General features: G+C 39.3%; 1 protein-coding gene across 6 annotated transcripts in view; it reads right to left on the reverse strand.

Moving 5' to 3' along the window:
- Positions 1 to 326: 326 nt before the first annotated feature.
- Positions 327 to 23,983, reverse strand: part of fat3a (FAT atypical cadherin 3a) — a 180,488-nt gene continuing 156,831 nt past the window's right edge. For 3 of the 6 annotated variants that reach the window (XM_085379829.1, XM_085379827.1, XM_085379825.1), the window contains 11 exons: positions 22,636 to 23,437; positions 22,223 to 22,357; positions 21,934 to 22,088; positions 15,727 to 15,960; positions 13,877 to 14,123; positions 11,133 to 11,286; positions 9,727 to 10,439; positions 9,291 to 9,404; positions 8,064 to 8,123; positions 7,627 to 7,662; positions 327 to 1,753 (listed from right to left, as the gene is read on the reverse strand). In XM_085379829.1, coding sequence (XP_085235955.1) covers positions 1,131 to 1,753; positions 7,627 to 7,662; positions 8,064 to 8,123; positions 9,291 to 9,404; positions 9,727 to 10,439; positions 11,133 to 11,286; positions 13,877 to 14,123; positions 15,727 to 15,960; positions 21,934 to 22,088; positions 22,223 to 22,357; positions 22,636 to 23,437 — 3,273 coding nt within the window. In that variant the 3' untranslated portion in view covers positions 327 to 1,130. The remainder of the gene's footprint in view (positions 1,754 to 7,626; positions 7,663 to 8,063; positions 8,124 to 9,290; positions 9,405 to 9,726; positions 10,440 to 11,132; positions 11,287 to 13,876; positions 14,124 to 15,726; positions 15,961 to 21,933; positions 22,089 to 22,222; positions 22,358 to 22,635; positions 23,438 to 23,983) is intronic. The other 3 variants (XM_085379830.1, XM_085379828.1, XM_085379826.1) reach the window with 2 other exon arrangements.

Raw genomic sequence — 23,983 nt, forward strand, 5'->3', positions numbered from 1 at the left:
TGATCCAAACCAGTTCTAAAGATGTAGGAACATATTCTCCTCCATTTCTCAATTAAATGTATGAGTACCTCAAAATTGAACTGACCTGAAAGTACTTGAGGGAACCGAAGGCAGAGGTTATATAAATGTGTATAAAACTAATGAAATTATAAAACACAAGATGACCATAACTATGAACAGAGCACAATAGTCAGTGAAGGTGGTAAGCATGTTATCCTTATAATAAAACAATACTGGGTGAAAATTAAATATCAATCCCAGGATACCCATTCTATTTAAAAATTGAACATAAATTCTTTATCTTATGTATGCATAACATTTCAATATCAATTTTTAGTACAATTTATTATAATAGATTTTATCATACATTAACAACTACAGCAGCTTTTGGCATCCACACAACAGAATTTAAAAAAAAAAAATCATGAAAAATTTAATTTTCAAGCTAAGGAAAGAGAAAGTTTGAAATGTAATTGTCTTTTAAAGATTTGGAGCAGGGAGCATACAGGTGAGGTGTGGATGGGCACATTTTACATTGAAACAAAAATGGCTTTTAAAGTATGTTTTCATACTTTTCACCAGTGAGGTCAAAATACTTTACAGTCTGTACAGTTCAGCACACTACAAAGTTTACAAAGCATGGAGGAAAATGTACATTTTTTTAAATTTTATTTTATTGTTTTAAATAGAAAAAAAATTGTCCGATGGGCTTCTGCGAAGGACCAAAAAAAACATACAAATGTGTCACTTAAATCATTGTCCCTTTAGTTTTGTTTGTTTTAAATCTGTCTACCACGTCCATAATCATTCTTTCATGTTCACATTCTCTATCCCATTCTTTTCATATTCCAAGTAAATTCCTATTACAGTAGGAAAATCATTCCTAACTGGTCTACACAGTGGGGTTAGAACTGACAATCCAGTTAATATTGTTATTCTGTTGGTCACAGTTCAGTGAGGTGAAATGGTGATTTTTTTTTTTAAAAATTACTGTTAATGTATATAGTTGTAGCAGTACCTAGTACTGCTGAAGAAGTTTACCTTGCCCAGTCATAACAGAATCCTTTGCATCTTCTATCTGCACAACTGCTATGCTCCCACTGGTTGGTACTCTTGTGCTGTATAGCTAATCACACCTCAGTCTGTTGCTGTGAGTCCGTGATGATGGTCACCCCTCGATGAAGCTCATCCATACTGTCAAAGTCACTGCCATGTTCAGAGTCATCCAGCCCACAGGGGGTTGACATGTCTGAGGCTGATGATGCACCAACGGACAGTCGGATACTTCGGGACACAGAGTCATCAGTGTCCCCATTTCCTGGTGTTCGCCCACTCACTGAAGAGCTAAAAACTTCATTTGGCGCCTCCCCAGTGGGTATTTGATGGGGAGGTAGGTACTGGCTAGGGTGGAAATATGGTCTGGCATGCTGATGCCTTGTGCTCAGTGTGCTCTCCTTGGAAAGTGGTGTATTGGTAGAAAATGGTGCATAGGGCTCAGTATAATCCTCACCTGTGGGCAGTGGAGGTGGCAGTTGGTCTTGATTAAGGAACTCTTCTTCGTGGGGAGGGAGATAGTCACTGTCGATGTCATAGCCCCCTAGATAGTAATCTGACTCCAGTTCTCGAGTACTTTCGCTAAGGCAAGGGGTCGAGCCTGCTACTTCGTTTCCATGACTTGCCTCGTAGCCTGGCACCTCTTCAATGTCTGAGAGCCTCGGGCTTGGCATCCAGTCTGATGTATCCCAGTGATATGCTAGACGGTAGAAGGGGAAATGGTTAGCAATAATCTGAACTGTAAAAATGATAAAAATTCATTTAAGAGCAAACACTCCAATGTGGAATTGGAGCATGGAAACATGCCTTCAGTAAGCCCCAGATGGGCGTGGTAACATCAACACTACATGGAAGTGTTGAAATTCAGGAATAGGACAAGACAGTCTATACAAAAAACCTGTTAGGTGTGGCATGCACTTTGCAGATTGGTGTTACAAATGTGACAGCATGCTCAACTTCTTGAAGAATTGGCAGCATACAAGCCATGCAGTCCTTCCCCCAAAGAAATAAATAAAATGACAAAACAAACAATAATAACAAAAACAAAACAGTAGAAATCCATTCAGTTCAGTTAGAGCATTATAAAATATCTTGTAAATTATCTGCAAGGAAGTCATTTAAAAATCTCCTTCTCTCTCTCTATCCATCTATAATGAGACTAAGTATATTCCATGGAAATCGTTTTAGTTTGGGGGATTTTCAGTACACATTTGGACAAACACAAACATACACACATTCTGATGGATGGAATTGGGGTTCGGTATCTTGCCCAAGGAAACGTTTACATGGAGGAGCTGAAGATTGAGCTGAATCAAACTATTAGTTAGTAGACAAGTAGCTCTAATTATGATTTATGGGGCAGATTTGTAGAATAAATTACTAAAAAAAGATTATTTGCCACTACAGTATGTCATTAACCTGGTGCTCTCTCTTCCCAAAAGTATTAAGCCCTATTCCAGCTCTTAAGCTGCACGTTTCTAATAAGCATTTACTTGCCCCACCAATCTACCACATGCTTATTATTATGTTGTTTCTATTCTTTCTCTGTGCTTGTTCTTTGCTTTCCTGTCAGTCAGTGGCAAGGTCAGAAAGGTCAGAACTGGTCAAATAGCTGTCTTGTCCACTGGGGATCACTGGGTTTTTCTATAATGTAGGCTTTGTGTGAACTGGCTCTTAAAATAAAAACAAATTTAAATTATGTTACGGTGTTTCAAAAAGGACTAAATATTTGCTTGTCCAACCACTGTCACAATTTCCATGGCATACACTTCCATTTACTATGTATGTCCAGTGGATTGTTTGATCTTAAGGTCAGCTTTCATACCTGAAATCACAGCAAGACATATACTTACCTAGACTGGTTAATTGTTTTAATGGAATGGAATTTCTTTGGATTAAGAGAAACTTCCTGTCTCACTTCAATACATCGTCTTGAATACGCTTTCCCATGGTATCTGTAGTCCTCTGGCATAGCATAAATATTCATTCTTATCACTTAAGTTTGGCTTACTGAACGAATAATTGACTAATGACTCTGAAAACTGAATTCAGATTTCATTTAAAATGAGTTTAAAAATGCCAGTGAAACACAAAAAAAGATTTCCATGCATAAAAACAGAATACAAACAAAACTTAATGGGAAAACTTAATAACACAAGAACTGGCACAGTAGGGTGGAAAGTAGAGTGGTCACCACCGTGGCCTATTTAGCGCAGCACAAGACAAGCTGTGGAATAACTTATCTATACAAAGCTTTGACCAGAGAAGGAGATGAGGAATTTACCACTGACAAACTATAGGGCTATAGGGGTACAAAGATACAGCAGGTAGACAAAATAATTTCAGTAAGAACCATTTGTTTCTGATTTCGTTTTTAATTTTAATGCAGACCATTTATGAGGTCTGTCCCTGACTATACACCTGATAGATACACCATAAAAATAACTATTGGGAAAGCTTCTTTTATGTCAATGTTCCTCCACAAATGTGCTGATGGTATATAAAGTTGTCACTGGAAACTGTTTCGAAAAGGGCAGTCAAGCATAACACTGGAGAGAAGTGTTATTCTTGTTATTCCCAAATGGAGAAGTGCTGAGGCAGGCAAAGTGAACGATAAAAAAATGTTTTATTGGCTGATCCAAAAATTAAAAGAATTCCAGAATTCAAAAAGGTGAAACAACAAAAGGAATATGCAAACTGACAATCAGATAAAAACAAAAGGAAACCGTTTTTTCTCACTACTGTTGTTTTTGTGCATTCTCATCTCTTCTGTCTTCCATACTCCTCCTGTGACCTGGAAATCAATCTCAGTCCACCTTTTAGAAATAATAAAATGTATCTGGAAGACAGAGGAGAGAGAAGACTGCAAAGGTGTATCCTGTATGAGTATGTAGCTCACTTAATTGTGTAAAAAAATATTTGTTGTAAATGAAAAAATACACCTCAAATATGCACTATGAAAAATGTCTGAACCTTTTTGTGTTGACTGTTGCATGTATTTTATTTATAGCCTACAGCATATTTAAAAAACAGAGGCTAACCCAAATGCTTTTGAGACAGACACATTTACATACATATAAAAACTAGGTTTCCAAAAAACCCAGTTTTAATATAGACAAAAGGCTGAAAGGTGGGTTTTGCTGTGTTCATCAGTTGTTGTGGAAAATAAAAATTCCAGGGATTTAGTGGTCATTAAAATGTGTTCAGAATTTTTAAATTCATGGTGATTCATCAGACACACTGCTCTCCCCCACATTTGCTGCCTTTATAAGTTAAAAGTATTCAAACTCAGTTGGTACTTTACCAACAGAGAAACGTTACTAGGTATTGATCAAGAAAAAAAGTTGGAGTATCGCAGAGTACTGCCAAAAGACAGTCTTAAGTAAATATTACTAATTCAGAGGAGAATGTGTTCAATGACCACTCACACAAAAAAATTCATTCTGCATAAATTCAAAAACAAAAACTTAAATCTATTTTGTAAATCTTGGTCATGCCATGATTCAAACAAGATGACTATTCATGTACATCCTTTCTGACTCATTGGCTAACAACCTTGCAGTGATAGCGTCTTAGCCAGTGAGCAACCAGTTTTACAGTCAGACTCATCCCTTCTTACCAAGACGGTGTGGAGGCAGATTTCTTTTCTCATGTATTAATCACATATTTAATCATATCACATTAGTTTAGTAATATCACTTTCTCACTTTACTATAGTAAGAGCACTCCTGTCACCAGTTTGCATGCATGTGGAATGTTAACACAGCGAGGCCATTGTAATGGGAGACGTTAGACAGATAGTGGGACTCCTTCTCCTTTTCAGGGATGTAAATCCTTAGGCGATGGCCAAGCAGAAAACAAGGTCATAATTCTCTCTGTGAGGGAGAAGGTATAGCCCCCCTGAGAGGGGCCAACATATAAGTGAGCTTCATTTGAAGCAGGTTTAATAAACACATTGCAATGTGGAGAGAGCATCCCAGTGAAACACTAGGATCATCTTTGAATTGTGGCCACCGCCCTTACATCTTATATACAGACACAGACAAAGAACGCAATGTGTTTATTAAACCTGCTTCAAATGAAGCTCACTGGGTGTGTTGCAGGTTATTGTTAAAATTTCCACAACAAGGGCAATGGTGGAAACACTTTTACAGGATTCAAACTGAACTTCAGAAACCAACGGGCGACGTCACTATAGTACGTCCAACTTTTGGAGGGTAAAACACAGAACAGCCCGTCACAGCCATTACAGGGTTAATTAGTTAGCAAGCTAAGAAATTAATCTTGCTTCATCTTTATATCACTCTGACCATATTAGTTCTAGTTATTGTCACACAAAGAAATAAAGCAATAAAGCTAATTTTATGTTCATTCCCTGTCTTCAAAGTCCTGCATTTGGGCCCTGCTCTGCCTGCCACAAAGCATTTTTATGACAAATCCAATCATCAAAATCTATGTTGTTATGCAGTAAATAGATAAATAAAAAATAAGAGCATTAATAGCGTGTGAAACTTCATTTTCCAAAATGCAAGAAATAGAATCAATCCAAAATCTAATTGATGCATGCTAAATCATCCAGCTAAGACAATCCCCCCAAAATTGATTCTGTTCATCTTGACATAGCATTTTCAGTGAGAGAAAAATTGGTCCACCCCAAGGATCTGGTCCCGCAGCACAAACAGAGTAATATTGCCATGGGCCCTGTGTCTACCTGGTTAGCCCAGTGAGACTGTGGAGGCAAAGACGACACAAGAGCTCTCGATTCTCACTCCTGGTTTATCCTTCATCACAACACAACTGAACACTGGCTGTGAGTGGAGCCCATGGACGCAATGGAGGTGCATGAGTATCGTGCCTGACGAAAACAAACGAGAGGAGTCCAACGACCTTGGAACAAAAACATCAGGTAGGCAATGATGCACTGGGCCAGGAACAGTCCAGAGCAATCCATTTTGCAAGAGAATTTGTAAGTTTGTCCGATGTTGACTTACTAATTTTAGTCCTGAAGCCAGTCACTGGGACTCCTAGTGCTAACAGTTCTGACAGTTTCTGCGCTCGCTGTAAGTGCTTCAGTGGTATGCAAACTCCTTTTTGCACAGTTTGCACAAAAACATGCTTTTATCAAGGCTTCCCTCGGGTAGTCTTTTGAAAAGAAATGTGCCTCTGACCAGTCCTACCAACGCACTTTCTTCTGATTCTTCCATTTTTGTAGCTCTGATGTGTGCATCAGTGTAATCGGTATACCAGGAAATTGACAAAAGCCCCCCTTTGCTTGGAATGCAAAGTGCGATTAAATGCATTATTTTTTTAACATTTTATTTTTTTCAAATTAATTAATCGCAATTAACGTGTTAAATTCCCACCCATATATAAAAAAACCTGCACTGAAGTATTTAATTTGTTTTAAATATCACTCCAGTTAAATTTCTGACCATTACTGCCTACTCCAGCTGCTTTTATCCTGAACTCCCCCCCACACCAATTAATTTATTGATATACCACTGAACTTATTTTAGTAGAACAAGAACACAATAAATAAATATAAATATCTCAGTTTTGAATCACAAATACAGATATAAACTGAAGCCACAAATTAGTTAAAAACCCAATCTATGAAACAAGTGTGCAAATATCACAATACTGCAATAATACAAATCATGTGCGAACATTTAGGCAGCCAGATGTATCTGAGGGCAGGAACAATCAAAGTACAGAAAGAAGGTGCTGTATTTCACACTATTGGAAACATTTATCTTCACTTCACAGGTAGCTGCTAGCCCATACTGAACTTCGCACATCTATGGCGACCTACCGCATCCCAGAATGCATGGCAAGGTGTACTTGCAATGTACACCTGTTAGTTGGGTTCCAAATAGCAGGTGCTGTTACTTTAGCACACACCACACAGCTTTCTCGTGTGGTCCCAGCATCCTACTCAAATAGGGGAAGCATGACGATGGAGATCAGCTGTGTTGGTCAGCCTCCCCTGACACCACATTCTAAACCCACTCCTCCACCAGCCCCCTGTAGTTGAGCCACAAACTACAAACCGCCACATCATTCTTACTTAGACTGTCTGTGTCTCTTGCTTGATTCAATGTGTACTAGAATACTGCTGTTTTGTCTCTGGCACAGGAAGTGCTAGATTTGTGCCTGTTTTTCTTTTAAGCAATTTTAAAACTCTTCCATATATCTGATTATCCACTCTTTTTGTTAGTTTCAAAATATCCAGCCTTAATTTTATTATCAACATCACTCTCCATCTTGCCAACAATCTTAGGACCCACTGTCTACCTTTAGCTGGCCGCTCCTCCCTGTGGCAATGTCAAAACTGACCACTCCCACAAGATTTGTGTTAATGCAAGACTTATATCGTTCATATATTTGCTGATATGCTGGTAAATTGCATGTATTCTAATATGACCCATACCATGCCAGTTTTGATACAATGCTATTTAAGCTGATTTTATTGAGAACATTTTATTTTGTCTACTTGCTGCAGGTAGATAAATGAAAAGATGAAGAGACAGGGTGTGGTAAAAGAAAGGTGGGGGTCGGTGGGCTGGAAGTCACCTCTATTGAAGGTTTGACCTTGGTCCATATCTGACACTGTCAGATGCAGAAAACAACAAGACACAAAAGTTAATGGCCAGCACTGTGCCATTTAAGGGCAGCTATATGCAGGAATTTAATTCTATCCTGATTAACTTGCTATAAAATAGTGCAGTAGGGACTAGTATCCCATTAGTGCAGTCATCTACTGCTGACCAGTTGGAATGAAACCCTGACAACCTTCAGCTTAATAAGTCACAATAAACTCAATAAACTGATCTAATTACAGTAGGTAGGAGTGTCTGTTAATGAAAGATAAAGTATGCTCCACATAGCAAGAGGACATTCAACTTAGAGCTTAAGACACCTCTTTTAGTGAAATACGTCACTTACAAGATTGAAATTAGCAAAGAATGGGAGAGTGAGAGTAGAGACACAAAGTTGATAAGACATGGTACCTTCACTTTCGATTGTGTCGACTGCATCATTTACCAGTCGAATGACGGTCACTATGGAGGCTTGCAGAGAGAGAAAAGGAGCAGATATATAACATATATCTGAAATATAGGCATTCAGATTTGAAAATGCTCATCCTGTTGTCGGTCAAGTGTGTCCTCATGACCGAGTAATTAATTATGGCTGCCCACTACTTTCTCTGATCTCTGCAGAGGACTACCTCACCTGATTACCTGCTGTTTTAATGTTGGGAAGAAAAAGACACACTGCCAGACAAAGAAAATTTATAAAAGCAAAGAAAGTCATGTGGGAACAAGACATTATAAAACTAACATTCTTCTGCTTCTTGCCAGTTTTGCCAGATAAAGAGCAGGTGTGTTAACACCTGTCTTTGGCAAGCACAGGAAAGAAAATGGCAAAATAATTTGTACAACTGGGGAAAAAAATTCCAGTTAATTAACTGATGATTTTAAACAATGTAACTAGCATTTCTGAAGAATTACCATTCTGTGAAGTAAAATTAAAAATTTACTCAGAGGAATCTGTCTGTAAAAAAACAAACCAAAAAAACAACAACACAAAAGCAAAATACACAACTCCTTCACAAAAGCCACAACTACCAATAAAAGTTTGGAAAGCCACCAAAACGCCTTAGCTTGTCTGTGAATGATCTGTCTCACCACTTTTTATATCTTGGAATATCTATCCCACGAATTCCTACACTCAGCAGCGGGTCACCATACGATGTCACCTCCCATTTAAAATTCTGTATACTTGGAAACATTCTCGTTTGAAAGAAACAATGAACAGCCATATAAAAAAAGACATATTACATTTTCATTTTATGGGACAATGCAGATGACGGTTTAAGTTTCAGTGACAAAATATTATCCTTTTTTTTCATTCTCCTCTCATCTCCTGTCTTGTACTCTGACATATACCCATCATTGCCCTCTCTATCCACTGCTACCCACGCTGACAGTGTCTTTCGGTATTTTTATCTGATTATTATTGGTTTTATTTGTTTCGTATAAGAATATTCACAAATATTTCAAAAGCATTTTGTCCCACAGGTGAAACCCAAATGTGACGGGCTGGTTTTGCATGGATAATGGTGAGCAAAACGAATAAAAAGAAGAAAGCAACTCCTGTTGCAACCAAAAGTTAAACAAAAGCAAACTAGAGTATTCAAAGAATCATGAAGCACTTTTCTAATGGGTGTGTCTTACCATTGTCATCACAAGAATCAGACTGAAAGGAGCTCAGTGACTGGACCTCTGAGTTACTGCCTTTGTTGCTTCCTGAGAAACATGTTACTTCTTCTGCCATGTCGCCCACCTTACCTGTAGGAAAAAGTCAGGGGGTAAGGGAAGATTGTAAAGCAAGCACAACTCTGTGTATGTTATGCAAAAACATTTATCAAGACATCATATTTAGGTAGTGCCTTCAGTGGCTCCAGTTGTAACTGATAGTGTACCTGTCCTACAGCCTGCATTAAAAAAAACAAACATCTGGGATTGTTGACTGAGCAGCAAAATACAATTTAATGTTAGTACAAAGCTTCTATAATTCATGAATAAACCTGCATAGTAAACACTGCAATGCCTCAGTAAACCAAGAGTGACTTATTCTAACTAGGAGACAAATTGTATAAAATTCACTCACACTCATCATTATCCCATGGGCTCTTGCATATGGAGTCACAGTCTGAGCGACATGGTGAGACTGGTGGAAGGTTGGGGGCTACGCTGCACACCACCACCCCTCTCCTAGTGGTTCCTGAAAGGATCCTTGGTGACTCAGGGTGAAAGGTACTCATCTCTGTATGTTCCACACTGCGTCCATCTGCCATCTTCTCTAGCGTGGAACGTGGGTCTCCTTGGAAACAGGGCGTGTATGCCATGGGTCTCACAGGGACCTGTGGAGGTCCCATCATCCCACCCCCTCCCAACATGGCAGACTCCATACCTGGCTCTGAGTACAGGTTGAGAGGGTCTCCTGAGGTGCAGTGTAAGGTCTTAAACTGAACACCATTGGCCTTGTTAAGGAGTGCTGCAGTGGCTGGGTCCTGCACCAGAGATAGATTGTTCCGCGAGTAGTTTTTCTGGAAGACCTTCTTGCGGAATGCAATGAAGAGGATGATGAGGGTGATGATGACAAAAAGTACGACAGCAATGCCAATAAGCTCCTCCCTACCAACCACAGCATGACCAGCCTGCATGTCGGGGACAACAACAGGCCTCAGGCCACAGCGCTGACCCACAAAGCCTGCCGTGCAGTTACAGTAGAAGGAGCCGTGAGTGTTAATGCAGGTGCCACCATTCTCACACTCCCCCTCTGGATTCCTGCGGTCACATTCGTTCACATCTTCCTCACAACTGCAGGATAAAAGGATGGAAATAGAATGGAAGAGACCAGTGTGAAAAGCCTGTCAATAAAGAAAAAACTGCACAAGTATGTATCCATATGTAGCCTCACATTAATACCTTTCTCTGATGTTTGTAACCATCAACATATTATAGTGTCATTTATCTTCTAATAAAATCAGAGAGAAGAATGTGTTAAAAAGAGAAAGAAAAAAAAAGAAGAGTCATTTCACCTATAATTAAAATATATGAAAAGGGAAACATTTATGTAGGAAAAAAAATTGCTTTGAAAACTACAGACTCATCAGTTCTCAAAGATATAGTATTTGAACAACTTTCCAAACTTTGAAATTTTCCAAAAACAAAATTGTCCTAAATTGTAGACACCAGGTGACCACTTTCTAATCTGTGGTCACCCTAATCTCTACGCTGTGAGCAGAGTTACACTTAATAACCAAATGAAAGATAATGCACTAAATGTTTTATGTTTGTCTGATAACTGTTGGATTTGATCATTTGTAAACAACCTTTTTTTTTTTCATTATTTTGTTAATGTGACTGTTCAGTGAGCAGCAATAGACCTCTGCTACACTAGGATCTGAATGAAGAGACATTGCTAAAGGGTGTAAGAATGACATTTGTACAGAGTGACTCAACTGTTCAGAATGGTGCATGCCAGGTTTGTGTGTTTTCACTCAGACTTACGTCAGGCCCCTGAAGCCTCTCCTGCAGCTGCAAAGAAATGCATTGCCAATGGGCTTACACACACCGCCGTTATGACACGGGTTGGGAACACATGCTGTTATCTCCATCTCACAGTGCCCCCCAGTGTACTGGGGTTTACAACTGCATGAGAACCCTGGGAGACAGACAAAGTGTAAGACTTCATTAAGAACAGATCACTTCTTTTAATGTACAGCACTCACTTCTATACAAACACACACACAATTTTGACCTAAAATAATATCATTTTTAGATTGAGCACTACAGGACTCATTAAAGGTGCTGGGGGCTGGCTTCGATGGAGGTGGGGAGCCACATTATTGCTCAGACTGCCCTGCAGTCATGTATATTGGTCCTCTGCCTCACTCTCCCCTCCTGGCTTTCATTTTATTGCAAACCCTCTAATCCCTCTATATACTTAGATTATTTAAAATAATACATAATTTATTTATATATACACACATATTATACAAGTAAATAGGACAAGTGTGTGTGTGTGTGTGTGTGGGGGGGGGGGGGGGGGGGGTGTAGATCCAGTACTATAGAAGACGTGACTTGTACACATCTTCACAAATATGCAGAAAAAACAGACCCAGGGGATAGCCCCACTCCCAAAAAGGAAAATATACCACCAAGTGGAATATTTCTTACCTAAAGCTGAATAAATATATCTAATATTTATTAACCCTGATTTCATAGGGGAGTGAACTACTTGGGTTGAAAACAATTTGGTAAAAGCATCCTGGGCCTAGCTACGCAACATTGATGTAGTACGTACTTAAATGGTGGGAGTGAGCAGAGTTAATGCAGAAAACTCATGCAAACATGGGAAGAAAACACACTCTAAACGGGACCAGGGACCCTTGTTGCAGAGCAAAAACAACATGCTTCAAGAGATCAACCATCATCCCTGTGGCCAAGAACAACAAGCCCTCATGCCGGAATGACTACCGGACAGTTGCACTGACTTCCTGCACACCACCCTTAGCCACATGAACAAGAAACAGGGTAACTATGTGAGACTGCTGTTTGTTGATTACACTTCACTTTAACACAATAGTGCCCGGCAGACTGTTCACAAAGCTGAGGGATCTAGGACTCAACAGCCGTCTGTGTGCATGGGTGTTTAACTTCCTCACTGGCAGAACTCAGGTGGTGAGGGTGGGCAGGTGCGTCTCCGACGGCATCACCATCAACACAAGAGCGCCACAAGTGTGTGTACTCTCGCCACTGCTCTACTCCCTCTACACTTCAGACTTTATGGCCACTCAAGGCTCCAATACCATTGTGACGTTTGCTGATGACACAGTGGTGTTGGGCGCCAACTCCAACAACAGAGACTACAAGCCCATTATCATCAATGGAGTTCCAGTGGAGAGGGTACAGTCCTTCAAGTACCTTGGTGTCCACATCTCCTCAGATCTGACATGGTCTGCCCACATTCAGGTCTTGTCCAAAAAGGCTTGGCAGCGCCTGTACCACCTACAACAACTGAGGAAGTTCAGGGTTTCTCCAGGGATCCTCAGGACTTTCTAGGCACTGTGGAGAGAATCCTCACACAGAACATCACGTCCTGGTATGGAACAGCTGTGTCAAGGACATAAAAGCTCCTCAGAGAGTGATCTGTACAACATAACGTTGCTGCAGGACTGCTCTCCCCTCCCTACAGGACATTTACACCAGGAGATGCTTGTCCAGAGCAGCTCACATATTGAAGGACCTGTTCAACCCCAGCAATAAAATGTTCCAACTTCTGCAATCAGGCAGTAGGTTCTGCACCATCCGGGCAAGAACAGAGAGGTTCAAGAGGAGCTTCTACCCTCAGGTGGTAGACTAACCTAAAAGTCTGTGGTTTTTGTCCTGGGGTAATACACTAAATCCTATTTCATCTAATCCATACATGGCAGAGTGGTGTGTGTGTGTTAGAAAGAATAAAACAGCTTTATAAGTATGTTTGTGAATCTGCGAATGTGTCTTGCACTAAATGGACCAATAAATTGATCAGAAAGCTCCCAGTGTAGTAGATAAAATAAAGTCCTGTATGAATGTGTGTGAATGGGTGTAATGTAGTTTGTAGTGTGTAAATGATTTATACCAGTCTAATTTTCATCTGGGTTTCGAAACACATACACACATTTTGGGAATTTAGGTGAGTATACACATGCACAAATGCCATGTAATACTGCTAATAACTTCAGACAGGCCTTGCAAATGCATACAAAATAGTGGAAAATATAATATGTATACACAATAGTTTCAGAGAATCATAACCTTTCGAATGAACTTTAAAAAAATAGACTTATCTACTTTATACATCAAAACATTATCAGATTAGTTTTAAGAAAAATGGTTAATGCACACAGCTTTGGTGAAATGGATTGGGATTTATATTTTTAGTCATACTACTTCGAGAAGCACTTTTACACTACAGCGCACGCACACACACACACACACACACACGCACACGCGCACACACACACACACACACACACACACACACACACACACACACACACACACACACACACACACAATCATTCAGTGCTTCATTATATGTGCAATCACACACTCAGCGGTTGATGCATCCAGGGGTAAGAGTAGTAAGGAAACTAATACCTTAATCTTTCAATGTACACTCATTGAAAGATTGAGATGTCATGAAAGACCTCTGCAGCCTTGTGTTTTCTGAGGTGACTGTGCTGTTTCATTTATTTTCTATGACTCACCACCAGCAGGTAGACTTGTACAAGTAGCTCCGTTGTGACATGGCTGCTGCAGACATGCATCAGGGTAGAGAATGCAACCCAGTTTCAGCTCTGTCAGTCCCACCACCTCTGCATACTGCGAACGTTTGTTCTGCAATGGGAGCTCATTGTTGTTCAGCATTACAGAGTCCAGGCAACCTTGGAATCCATAAAGCACCCGGGGGTCCTTCTGGAATTCCATGAGGCTACGAGAGTTTGGGGGCTGCACCTAAGAACAACAAGGGTTAGGAATTTTGAGTTAAAATGCTTGACATAGTCTGCAGGTACTCCTGTCAGCCTACATAGTAAAGCTTGTAAAAATAAAATGTATTTATTTTTAAAATTATCCTGTTTTCAAGAATTACCCAAATTACACGAGATGAAACGCCTGAACTATTTAAAAACTAAAAATCAGGTATATACTAATTTGTTTTTATATGTGTATTGATTATAGATAATTGAAAAACCTTCTGGGAAAAACCTGGTGTGGTTAGGAGAGACCATCCCACTTTGGACCTGATGCTCATTTCTAGAAATCTGGCCAATGTTCTTAAACCACACAAATGTGACTATCCAGAGTTTCAGCTTCAACTTCCTGTTATCCCCCCAAAACCACATCCACATCCACAAACTTTGTTTCCAAACCAACAAAAACGAACCAAAAATCAGCAAAAACCGATTTAAACATAACATAAAAACCACAAAGGATGAATAATATAATATGCACAGCTTCACCAAAGAGTAAAACAGTGCAATGTGGATTATTAAACATTACATCTCTCTTCTAAGTCCCTGTTAGTACATGAATTAATAACTGATCATCAATTCATTTACTTTGCCTTACAGAAATCTGGTTAAGGTTATGTTAGAATCAAGACCCCCAAGCAAACTAACTGTTAGAGTCCACAGGCTGAGAATGGGGATTGAAAGGTATCCAGTTTATTAATCAACCAAAGACCCAGACAGAGTTTTAATTCATTGAAAAGCCTCACGCTTAGCCTTGTCTACCACTGCTGGAAAACTCAAAAGCCAGTTTTATGTGTTGTTATCTATTGTCCAAATGGCACTCACTCAGATTTTCTATCTCAAATTTCAGTCTTTTTAACTTAGTGATCAGTTCAGATAAAATAATTGTGAGTGATTGAACATTCATGTAGTTACTAAAAAATAGTCTCAGATTTTCACAGATGATATCAAGCTATCACTTGACCAAGCTGTCTTAGCTAATTATAGGCCAATCTCCAACCTTCGAACAGTTGTAAAATAGCTAACTGATCACCACTAGAGCCATGGTTTACTTCAACATTTTCACTCAGTTTTCAAAGCTCATCAAAGTAGAGTAACAGCTTTACGACAGGTTACTGCAGTGGACTCATGTCTGTGTCTATCCTGCTAGACTTACAGCCTTCTTCCTGTTTAAAGGGAGTTTTTCCTTCCCACTCTCACCAAAGTGCTTGCTCGTAGGGGGTTGTCTGATTGTTGGTTCTTCTGAGGCCATGTCTATGCCCTGTCAACAATGACAAGCTCAGAGGGTAGCAGCTTGTTCTTTAAGGATAAACCACTTATTTTTGTTGGTAAATAGAGGGAAGACCTGACTGTGAAGCAAGCTGCTAGAGGTCTGTGGTTTTTACTGTCTTCAGATCAGTTACTATCTGTGAAACACAGCTAGCATTAACAGGTAAACGAGGTTCAGTGATTTAACATTGTAAGGGATGAGTTTCCGTTTGCCATCTGCCCTTGGTCAACATGTCTGGTGTAAAGGAGATGAAGTATGAAAAAGCTGTTAATAACTCCTGTAGGCAGTTATTAACCCTAGGTACTCATGAACTGACCAGTGCTCCAAAGAAGATAGTTGTAGGTAGTCTCTGTACAAATGATGGTCCACGGCGTCGTTCAACATAGCTGTCATCAAGTGCCAAGCTGCTGAAGTTGCGATTCAGTTCAAGTGCCATTGTGTGCCAGCTCCCATCATTGATACGACGACCCGAGATGCCCAGCATGTCAGGGCTGTCATCATTTCCACCAAGGCCACAAGCCAACTGGAACCACAGCTTCCCATCCTCCAACTGCATGGAGACACACACACACACACACACACACACACACACACACACACACACACACACACACACACAGTCTTTGAAACATCAAAGCACATAAATGTAGTGTTACATAAAAAAAAAAACATTCTGCAAAAAATTTAACTGTAAGAAAAAACATAGATGTTGGTGATGACAGCTTCAAGATGCCTCCTGTATCGTGAGAAACTAATCGCATGCATTGCTCAGGTGTGATTTTGGTCCATCCTTCCACACAAATGGTCTTCAAATCCTAAACGCTCTTACTATGAGCACAAGCTTTAGGTCTTTCCATAGATTTTCAGTTGGATTCAGGCCAGATAATTGGCCGGGCCATTCTAGCAGCTTTGTTTTCTTTCTCTGAAACCAATTTTGAGTTTCTTTGGCCATGTGTTTGGGATCATTGTCTTACTGAAGCGTCTACCATTGTCATCCTGGTACATGGCAGTAAATGTTTTTAAATTAAGAATATCCCTATACATTTTTCCATTCATCCTTTCTTCAATTATTTGAAGAGTGCCAGTACTGTTTGCTAAAAAACAGCCCCATAACATGATATTAACACCTCCAAACTTTAATGTTGATATGGTGCTTTTGATTGATGTGCAGTGCCTTTTGACCTTGTGTGTATTATGGCCTAGTGTGTATTAAGGCATTCAAAGAGTGCCATTTTGGTTTCATTGGACCAGACTGTGAAATCCTCCCAGTATTTCACAGGCTTGCCTAAATTTTGTTCAGCAAACTTTAAATGCCCTTCATTTAAAGTTTAGGCCTATAAAGTGTATGGCCTTGTTTAGAAATTCTGCTGTAATCAATTCCATCAGTATGTTTTCCAACAATAACGTGGCAAAGGTCTTAAGAGAGCTCATTGGTTTTACTCAACATTAGATGCTCTTTGTGTGAAACCTTGGTAATGAGGCACTACTTTTATAGGCCATCAATGAGGACTGAAGCTACTGATATTAATTTGCACTAAGTGGCAGGATTGTTTTCCAGTTATTGATAGATTTCAGCTACTGTCATGACCTTCCATGCATTTTAGCACCTCCCTTTTTTCATCTATTCAATACTCCTTCCCTGTGTAGTTTCTCATTATTACACAAACTAAATTTGTGAACATCTATGGTTTGACTTTGCATGTGTGGATTGGATGGGTTGTATACATAGTGACGAGAAGTAGTAATCTCATAATAATAAGGTAGTATTGATTAATGCAACATGTGAATATTCTTTTTTGAAGGTAAAACTGAAGGTAACACACTATATTTAATGGAGTGGCTTATTATCATTAAACAAGGGTGACAGTTTCTGTATAATAACTTGGAATCAAAGTTGCAAAATGCAAACCTACTATTAAGAGCCTACTAGATTCTTTGTGAGAAGAGTGTCAAGCCCTTCACAGAGACGGGCCCAAATGCCAGACACAGACACACACTGAAGGCCATCACCATGGTAACTCATTGACTTCACTGCTGACAGAAGTGCAAGCCAATGAGAATGAAAGAGTTGATTCATTTGAAAGTTATCATTTCATTGGTTAATCATAATTTCCTCTCTTTCTCTGCCTTTGCTATTGGCTGAGATTTTTTATGTTACCTCACATCACATGCTTATCTCTCTTCCAGTTTAATGGTTATTCACTATATTGCTCAAAGTATTCACTCACCCATCCAAATCATAGATCCAGGTGTTTGAGTTACATTCATGGCCACAGGTGTATACAACCAAGCACCTAGGTATGCAGATTAATTGACAAATTTTTGTGAAATAATGGATCAATAGCGTGCAGAGTTTGCAAACTTTCTGCAGAGCCAATTTCTACAGTCCTCCAAACTTCTTGTGGCCTTCGGATTAGCTCAAGAACAGTGTGTCAAGATCTCCATGGGCTGCATCCAACATTACATCAGATACAGAATCGTTAACGATGCAACCACTAGACCAGGGGTGGGCAATCTCAGTCCACAAGGGCCGGTGTCCCATGTGTCCTCGAACCAACACAGCTGATTTAAATGGCTAAATTAGCTCCTCAACATGTCCTGAAGTTCTCCAGAGGCCTGGTAACGAACTAATCATGTGATTCAGGTGTGTTGACCCAAGGTGAGATCTAAAACCTGCAGGGACACCGGCCCTCGAGGACTGAGATTGCCCACCCCTGCACTAGACAGTGGAGAGGTGTTCTTTAGAGTAATGAATCACACTTCTCTGTCTGGCAATCAAATGAATGAGTTTGGATTGCCCGGAGAACCGTAATTGTCTGACTGCACTGTGGCAAGTGTAAAGTTTGGGGAGGGATTGTGGTGTGGTGTGGATGTTTTTAAGGGGTTGGGCTCAGTCACTTCGTTTCAGTGAAAAGACCACCTAATGGTTCATACAAAGCATACAAAGACATTTTTAACAATTTCATTCTCCCAACTTTGTGGGAACAGTTTGTCAGTGTGCAGCTATCACATTACTACTACATGTGCCCAGCTACTATATTAGGTACACCTGCATACCTTGCAAATTTATTTGGCATATCTGTGGCTGGCTGTTTTCTGTGGCTGGCTAAATGCATGATCCCTCTGTGTGCCTATTAAAATGGTTGATCACAGTTTTTTTTTTTTTTTCAGGTTTTGTAGCCTTTACCACTAAAATTTTAGTAGGAAGCCACATACCAAGTCCAGTACTAGCAGCAATCCCACTGCAGTTTGGACTTGACTAGTCCAAATACACATGAACCACTGTTCATCTTTAATGGTAATAATGACTCATAACTTCTTAAAGTTTGCTTTAATAGGCTCTCAACATGGAATTAGAAAGAAATATCAGGTTTTGTAGTCCTGTTTCCTGGTTATTACACAGAAACTACCAAATGTTTTTATAGGTTATAGGTCACACCATTCACATATTAGTTACAATGTTACCTTCAAAATAATTCCAGGGTTATATTATAATAATAGTGTAATATGTTAAAGCATCAACCAATATTACCTTATTATTACAAAAATACTACCACAAAGCAGTATAGAAAAATTCTCTATTGTTAGCAAAATATAACTATACTATTGCTAACTGGTTTTGCCCCATACTCATGTTTTTTTCCCCACAATATTAGTTCCTATTTTGGTACAATTATTACCCAGTTACATGAATTTCAATGTAATATTACACAGCTATACCTGTGTGTCAATAATATGTATCAACGGTAGTTGGCTACTACATGGGTATTAATTTGGTAATTAAGTGGTATTAATGTGCTATTTCCATATTATTGCTTTCTTATTTCGACCTTAATTTACCACCTTATTTCTGAGTCATAATTTAAAGCCCTATCACTGAAATATCGACTTATAATATAAACTGCTCCATCATGTTTTGCTGCTTGGTTATTTCATTCATAGATGGATCAGAACTATACTAACATTCACATCAGTTGGGCTATACATTGACATTGTCGTGTTGACTGCAAACTCATGAGGATAAAATGAAGATAAAATAGTCTGTCTTTAACAGTCAGATATTGCATTGGTCTCTAATTAAAAGAATGCAACATTCCTGGTTCAAAGTTGTGTAGCAATCTGTAACCTCAGTTGAACCATTTTGTTTATAATAGAGAGAAGTAGCAGTGGAGATAAAGTTGCTGAGAGTTCTGCAATCCTATGAGCTAGCTGTCGCTCTGGATCAATTGCTAAAGTGTGGTATTAGCACCTAGTAGTCGTACAGGTAGTGCAGGGGTCTTTTGTCCTTATAGTGCGGCTCCGCGTGGTTTGGGAAAATAAATTAGAAGTATTTAGCTGAAGTGTATTTTATTTCTGTTAGTTATTTTTTTAACTTGTAGTTCTAAATTGGAAGATTGTTGTGACATTGTAATATAAAAATAAAATGATATTTTATTATTTTTTCATCGCTCAAAATAAGCGTCACACTCGCGGAAGCCGGTGTACCCGCCGAAACGCCGTGCATTTATCGAGACTTTCAACCCCAGGTAGGCCAGTTATGGATCTTCGGGTCCACATTGTCAGCAGCTATTCTCCACCGTGAGAATGTTAAAAACAAACACCGCTCACGCCTCACAGATGGCAGCTTACAGTCCTGCGTAAAGATGAAAGTACAGCCCCATTGTAAACATATCACGGCAGACCCGACGATGTTTCCATGAACATGCTTTTCAGCATCTCTTTATTGACCAATTTTCACACACTGTTGCTGTACGCATACAGCCGGCTGTAGCTTTTCAGCTCACAGCCCGACATATACCAACAACAGCATAGATAGCACAGACGTTAAGGTGGCGAGTCGTGATTGTGGGTGCTGCTCTGGTGCGTCCGCCTCCCCTGCAGCAGTGCTGCAGACCACACCCGGCCACACACATTAACCAGGTAAAATACATATTTAGGCAGGATTTTGCAAATATTTATTTTTAATTTTTTAGCAGCATAGTGCTTTTTTTCCAATTATTTTTTAAAAGTCAGGTCAAGGCTCCAAAAGCCCAAAGGCGATATAAGGGTGGCAGCTCACAACAGTTTTTGTTTGCTACATGGATCATTTTAGTTCAGCTGGGTGTCTTTTCTTTTGTTAGATTTCTTTAAGAGTTCAAAATGTCTTAATTACATAAATAAAATGTAATTTTCTCTGTAGCACTTCATGGATTTCATAAGCAACACACCTTAGTTGTTTCACACAAAGCATTAAAGTAAAAAACAATATATACAGTATTATCTTAATTTTAGATGTCAAAAAGTATTTGCGGCTCCCAGTGTTTCTGTTTTGTGTGGAAACAGGGTCCAAATGGCTCTTTGGGTCTTAACGGTTGCTGACCCCTGAGGTTGTGACACCATCAGTTGGATTGACCTGCCATTAGAGGTCAAGCCACAAGCTCCTGTAACTCTTTAAGGGTGATGTTTAGATGTTTGAGATGATGCCATAACTTGTGGTGGCATTTGTGATTGATGACTGTTTAGGGTACATTCCAAAGTGGTGCTGTCACAACTTTCTGCTGCATTTCGAAGCAATGCCATGATGCAGCCTTTTGTACCATGAACTGCTACAGATGTTTAGTGATGATACCATGAGTTGCCATGGCTGTTTGGGAGTGTTTGAGGCTGAAGTCATGATCTAGTGAGTTTTCAGTGTCACTCTGTCTCTGTTAAAACAGAGACAAAGTTTCAGTTTTCAGTAGACTTAAACTGTTCGCCTCTCTTCCGAATACTTCTGAAATATTTGCGGGATGTTTTATGCAAAGTTTTCATATTATATATCCTTAAAAACAGAAGTGAAATTAGCGCTAACAAAAAAACATGCAAAAAGGAAAAAAAGAGTGTAGAGCCACTGTGACGTTGCACACCGCCATCTTCATGTATCTTATCTTACACTCTTGCTCTGCTTTTAGATTGTTTTAAATTTTCATTTATTTAATCAAATAATTAATTAATCTAATGATTTATTCTCTTCAGTTTATTTTTATCTTCTTATTATGACACGTTATTTATTTGGCTTGTCAATCACCTGTGAAACACTTTGACCTGGACTTAACTGCATGACAGGTTCTAAACACAGATAAGATTATAGCAGCTAAGGTAAACATGACAAACATACATTAAAAAATAGCTTAAATAGGTGGAATGGCGTGCTGCTCAGTAAAATAAAATACAATATGAACAGACTTTTTTAAGTTTTAAGTAAAAACAAAACTGAATTTAATACAAAAAAGTAAAATTAGTTTAAATCAATTTGAACAAAAACAAAGTGATAATATGAACAAATAAAACATAAGCATAGGAAAACTCAATTTAAAAGAGTTTACTAAATGTAGTAAGACTAGACTATTTTAACGACTCAAGAGCTCAGTAGCATAAGATTTAGGCTTCTGTTAATGATATGATATGCTATGATATGACATGATGGGTTACTTTTCAACAAATGACTATCAATAAAATGTCCTTTGCAGTGGTGGAAACACTACAGTAATATGTGTGAATGTACCTTAAGCACAGTGCAGGGCTCAGTGTGTGTGTACATGATAATTCCTTGGCTCTGCAGTGTTCTGATCCTCAGGCTCAGTTTCAACTCTGTTTGCAGCTGGCCAGAGAGTCTGTACTTGATGTAGCTGTTACCTGAGAAACTCAAAGATGAATGTCCTGCACCAAAAATAACAACAACAAATGTTAGACATTACTCTAGAGTTACATTACAGTTAGTTTTTACTTGTTGTTCTTGCATTTTTTAGTTTCATGCTGACTTTGGATTGTTTCTCTTTTGCTGACATATGTACCTGCACACTCTCCAAGTTTGCCTTGTGGACACTGGCATGCATAACGCCCTCTATTGGCCTCTATTGAAACACACTGCATGTCTGGTGGACAGGGTTGGTCCTCGCATTGTTCTGACAGGACAGAACAGCTGTCATCTGTCATACATACACACATGCACACAAAACACAGGGACAGAAAGTAAGAAACTATTGAGAAACGATCCCAATGAAACTCACAGTAAGAAACAATAGAAGAAACAAAGACAGCAAGGGGAGTTTAGCAAGTACCCAACTCACTCCACTTAACCTAAGCTGCAGTGCAACTGGATAAAATTACTTTAATTTACTTTACCAGTCACAAAGTGCTATACACAAAAAAGGTATCTTACATGTAGTCTAAGGCAAGACTGCAAAGAAAAACAATTCTGATTTACCATTGCATGTACAGCGTGAGGTCCGGTGAAAGCGAGGTGAGACAAAGCTGACCCGTGGGTTACTATATGTAGCGAGATTGTGTGAATCCAAGACAATGCTCTGTTCGCACTGAGCCCCACGACAGTCTAATCCAGAACAGTTCTTATCCAGGATAGCTGATACTCTAAGCACTTCCTCCAGGTTTCGCCGTGATGCACTTAGTTTTTGGGTGAGGTAGGCTGCCTTATAGTATCCACCACCTGCTTTTTCCATGGTGATGAGCATATCCAGCTGTTGCGTCCCTCCAACTGGCTGCAAACTTAGCAAATGCAGTGAGTCCTGCTGTTGAGTAGCAGCACACTGCTGGAGCACATTTAACATGCTTTTCAAGTACAACGCCACAAAGTCTTGTGGTGCCACTCTCTCAAAACGCACTGTCACTGCTTCACGCAACATGTCTGGTGTTGCCTGCTCCACATGCACACTTACGGGTACAGGAACAGCAAAGCGGCCATCACTGACACTAGCATTAAGAAAGTACCTGCCTGCATCCAAACCACCCAGGGCTATGATCTTTCCATCATGAGGACTAATCTTAAAGAGACTACGTTGAGCTGAAGGAGCGTGACCAAAAGTCAAAACATCATAAGGGTCAGCATCGGTGGCATGTAGCTGACCAATCACACCACCAGGAAATTCATCCTCCATAGTAACAATATGAATGTCCAGTGGTACTGCTACTGGTCGATGGAGGCTCTCCTCAATCACCCTGATTGTGAGTATGGAGGAGGATGACAAAGGAGGCTTCCCCGAATCTGTCACCTGCAGGAAAAGTCAGATCAGAAGTCAGAAGTAGAAAAACAACCAATGAAAAATATTAAAAGTATAAACTAGATTAAAAGATATTTGAAATATGCAACCTTTCTTTTACTTTAGCTTTTTTAAATGAGGATATTTCAAAAATATATTTTTTGACATTTCTACCTTTTTAACAATAGCAGTAGACATATAGACAAAAGACAGAAAAGGCTATCAAAATAATTCACCACTAGAATGTACCTCAGCCAACAGGCTCTAACATTTTAAATACCATTTCGACAAACATGAATATATACCATTTTAATTGCTGCTTTAATTTTTTTTTTTTTAGCAAGGTACAACATTTTTTTAAACTGAAGAATGTAGAACTTGCTGAGCAGCAGGCATTGTGGCCAAATTGTGACACAGCAATGGTAGATACATGCTTCGCTAAAGTTTGCTGAACTTAAAACCAGTGTTGGGCAAGTTACTTTGAAAAAGTAATTAATTACAGTTACTAGTTACTTCTTCAAAAAAAGTAACTGAGTTACAATATTCTAAAAGTAATTA

This window comes from Rhamphochromis longiceps, linkage group LG14 (genome assembly GCF_057381845.1).
Source record: "Rhamphochromis longiceps isolate RC_006_pf linkage group LG14, R_longiceps_female_GT1.1, whole genome shotgun sequence".
NCBI classification, from domain to species: Eukaryota; Metazoa; Chordata; class Actinopteri; order Cichliformes; family Cichlidae; genus Rhamphochromis; species Rhamphochromis longiceps.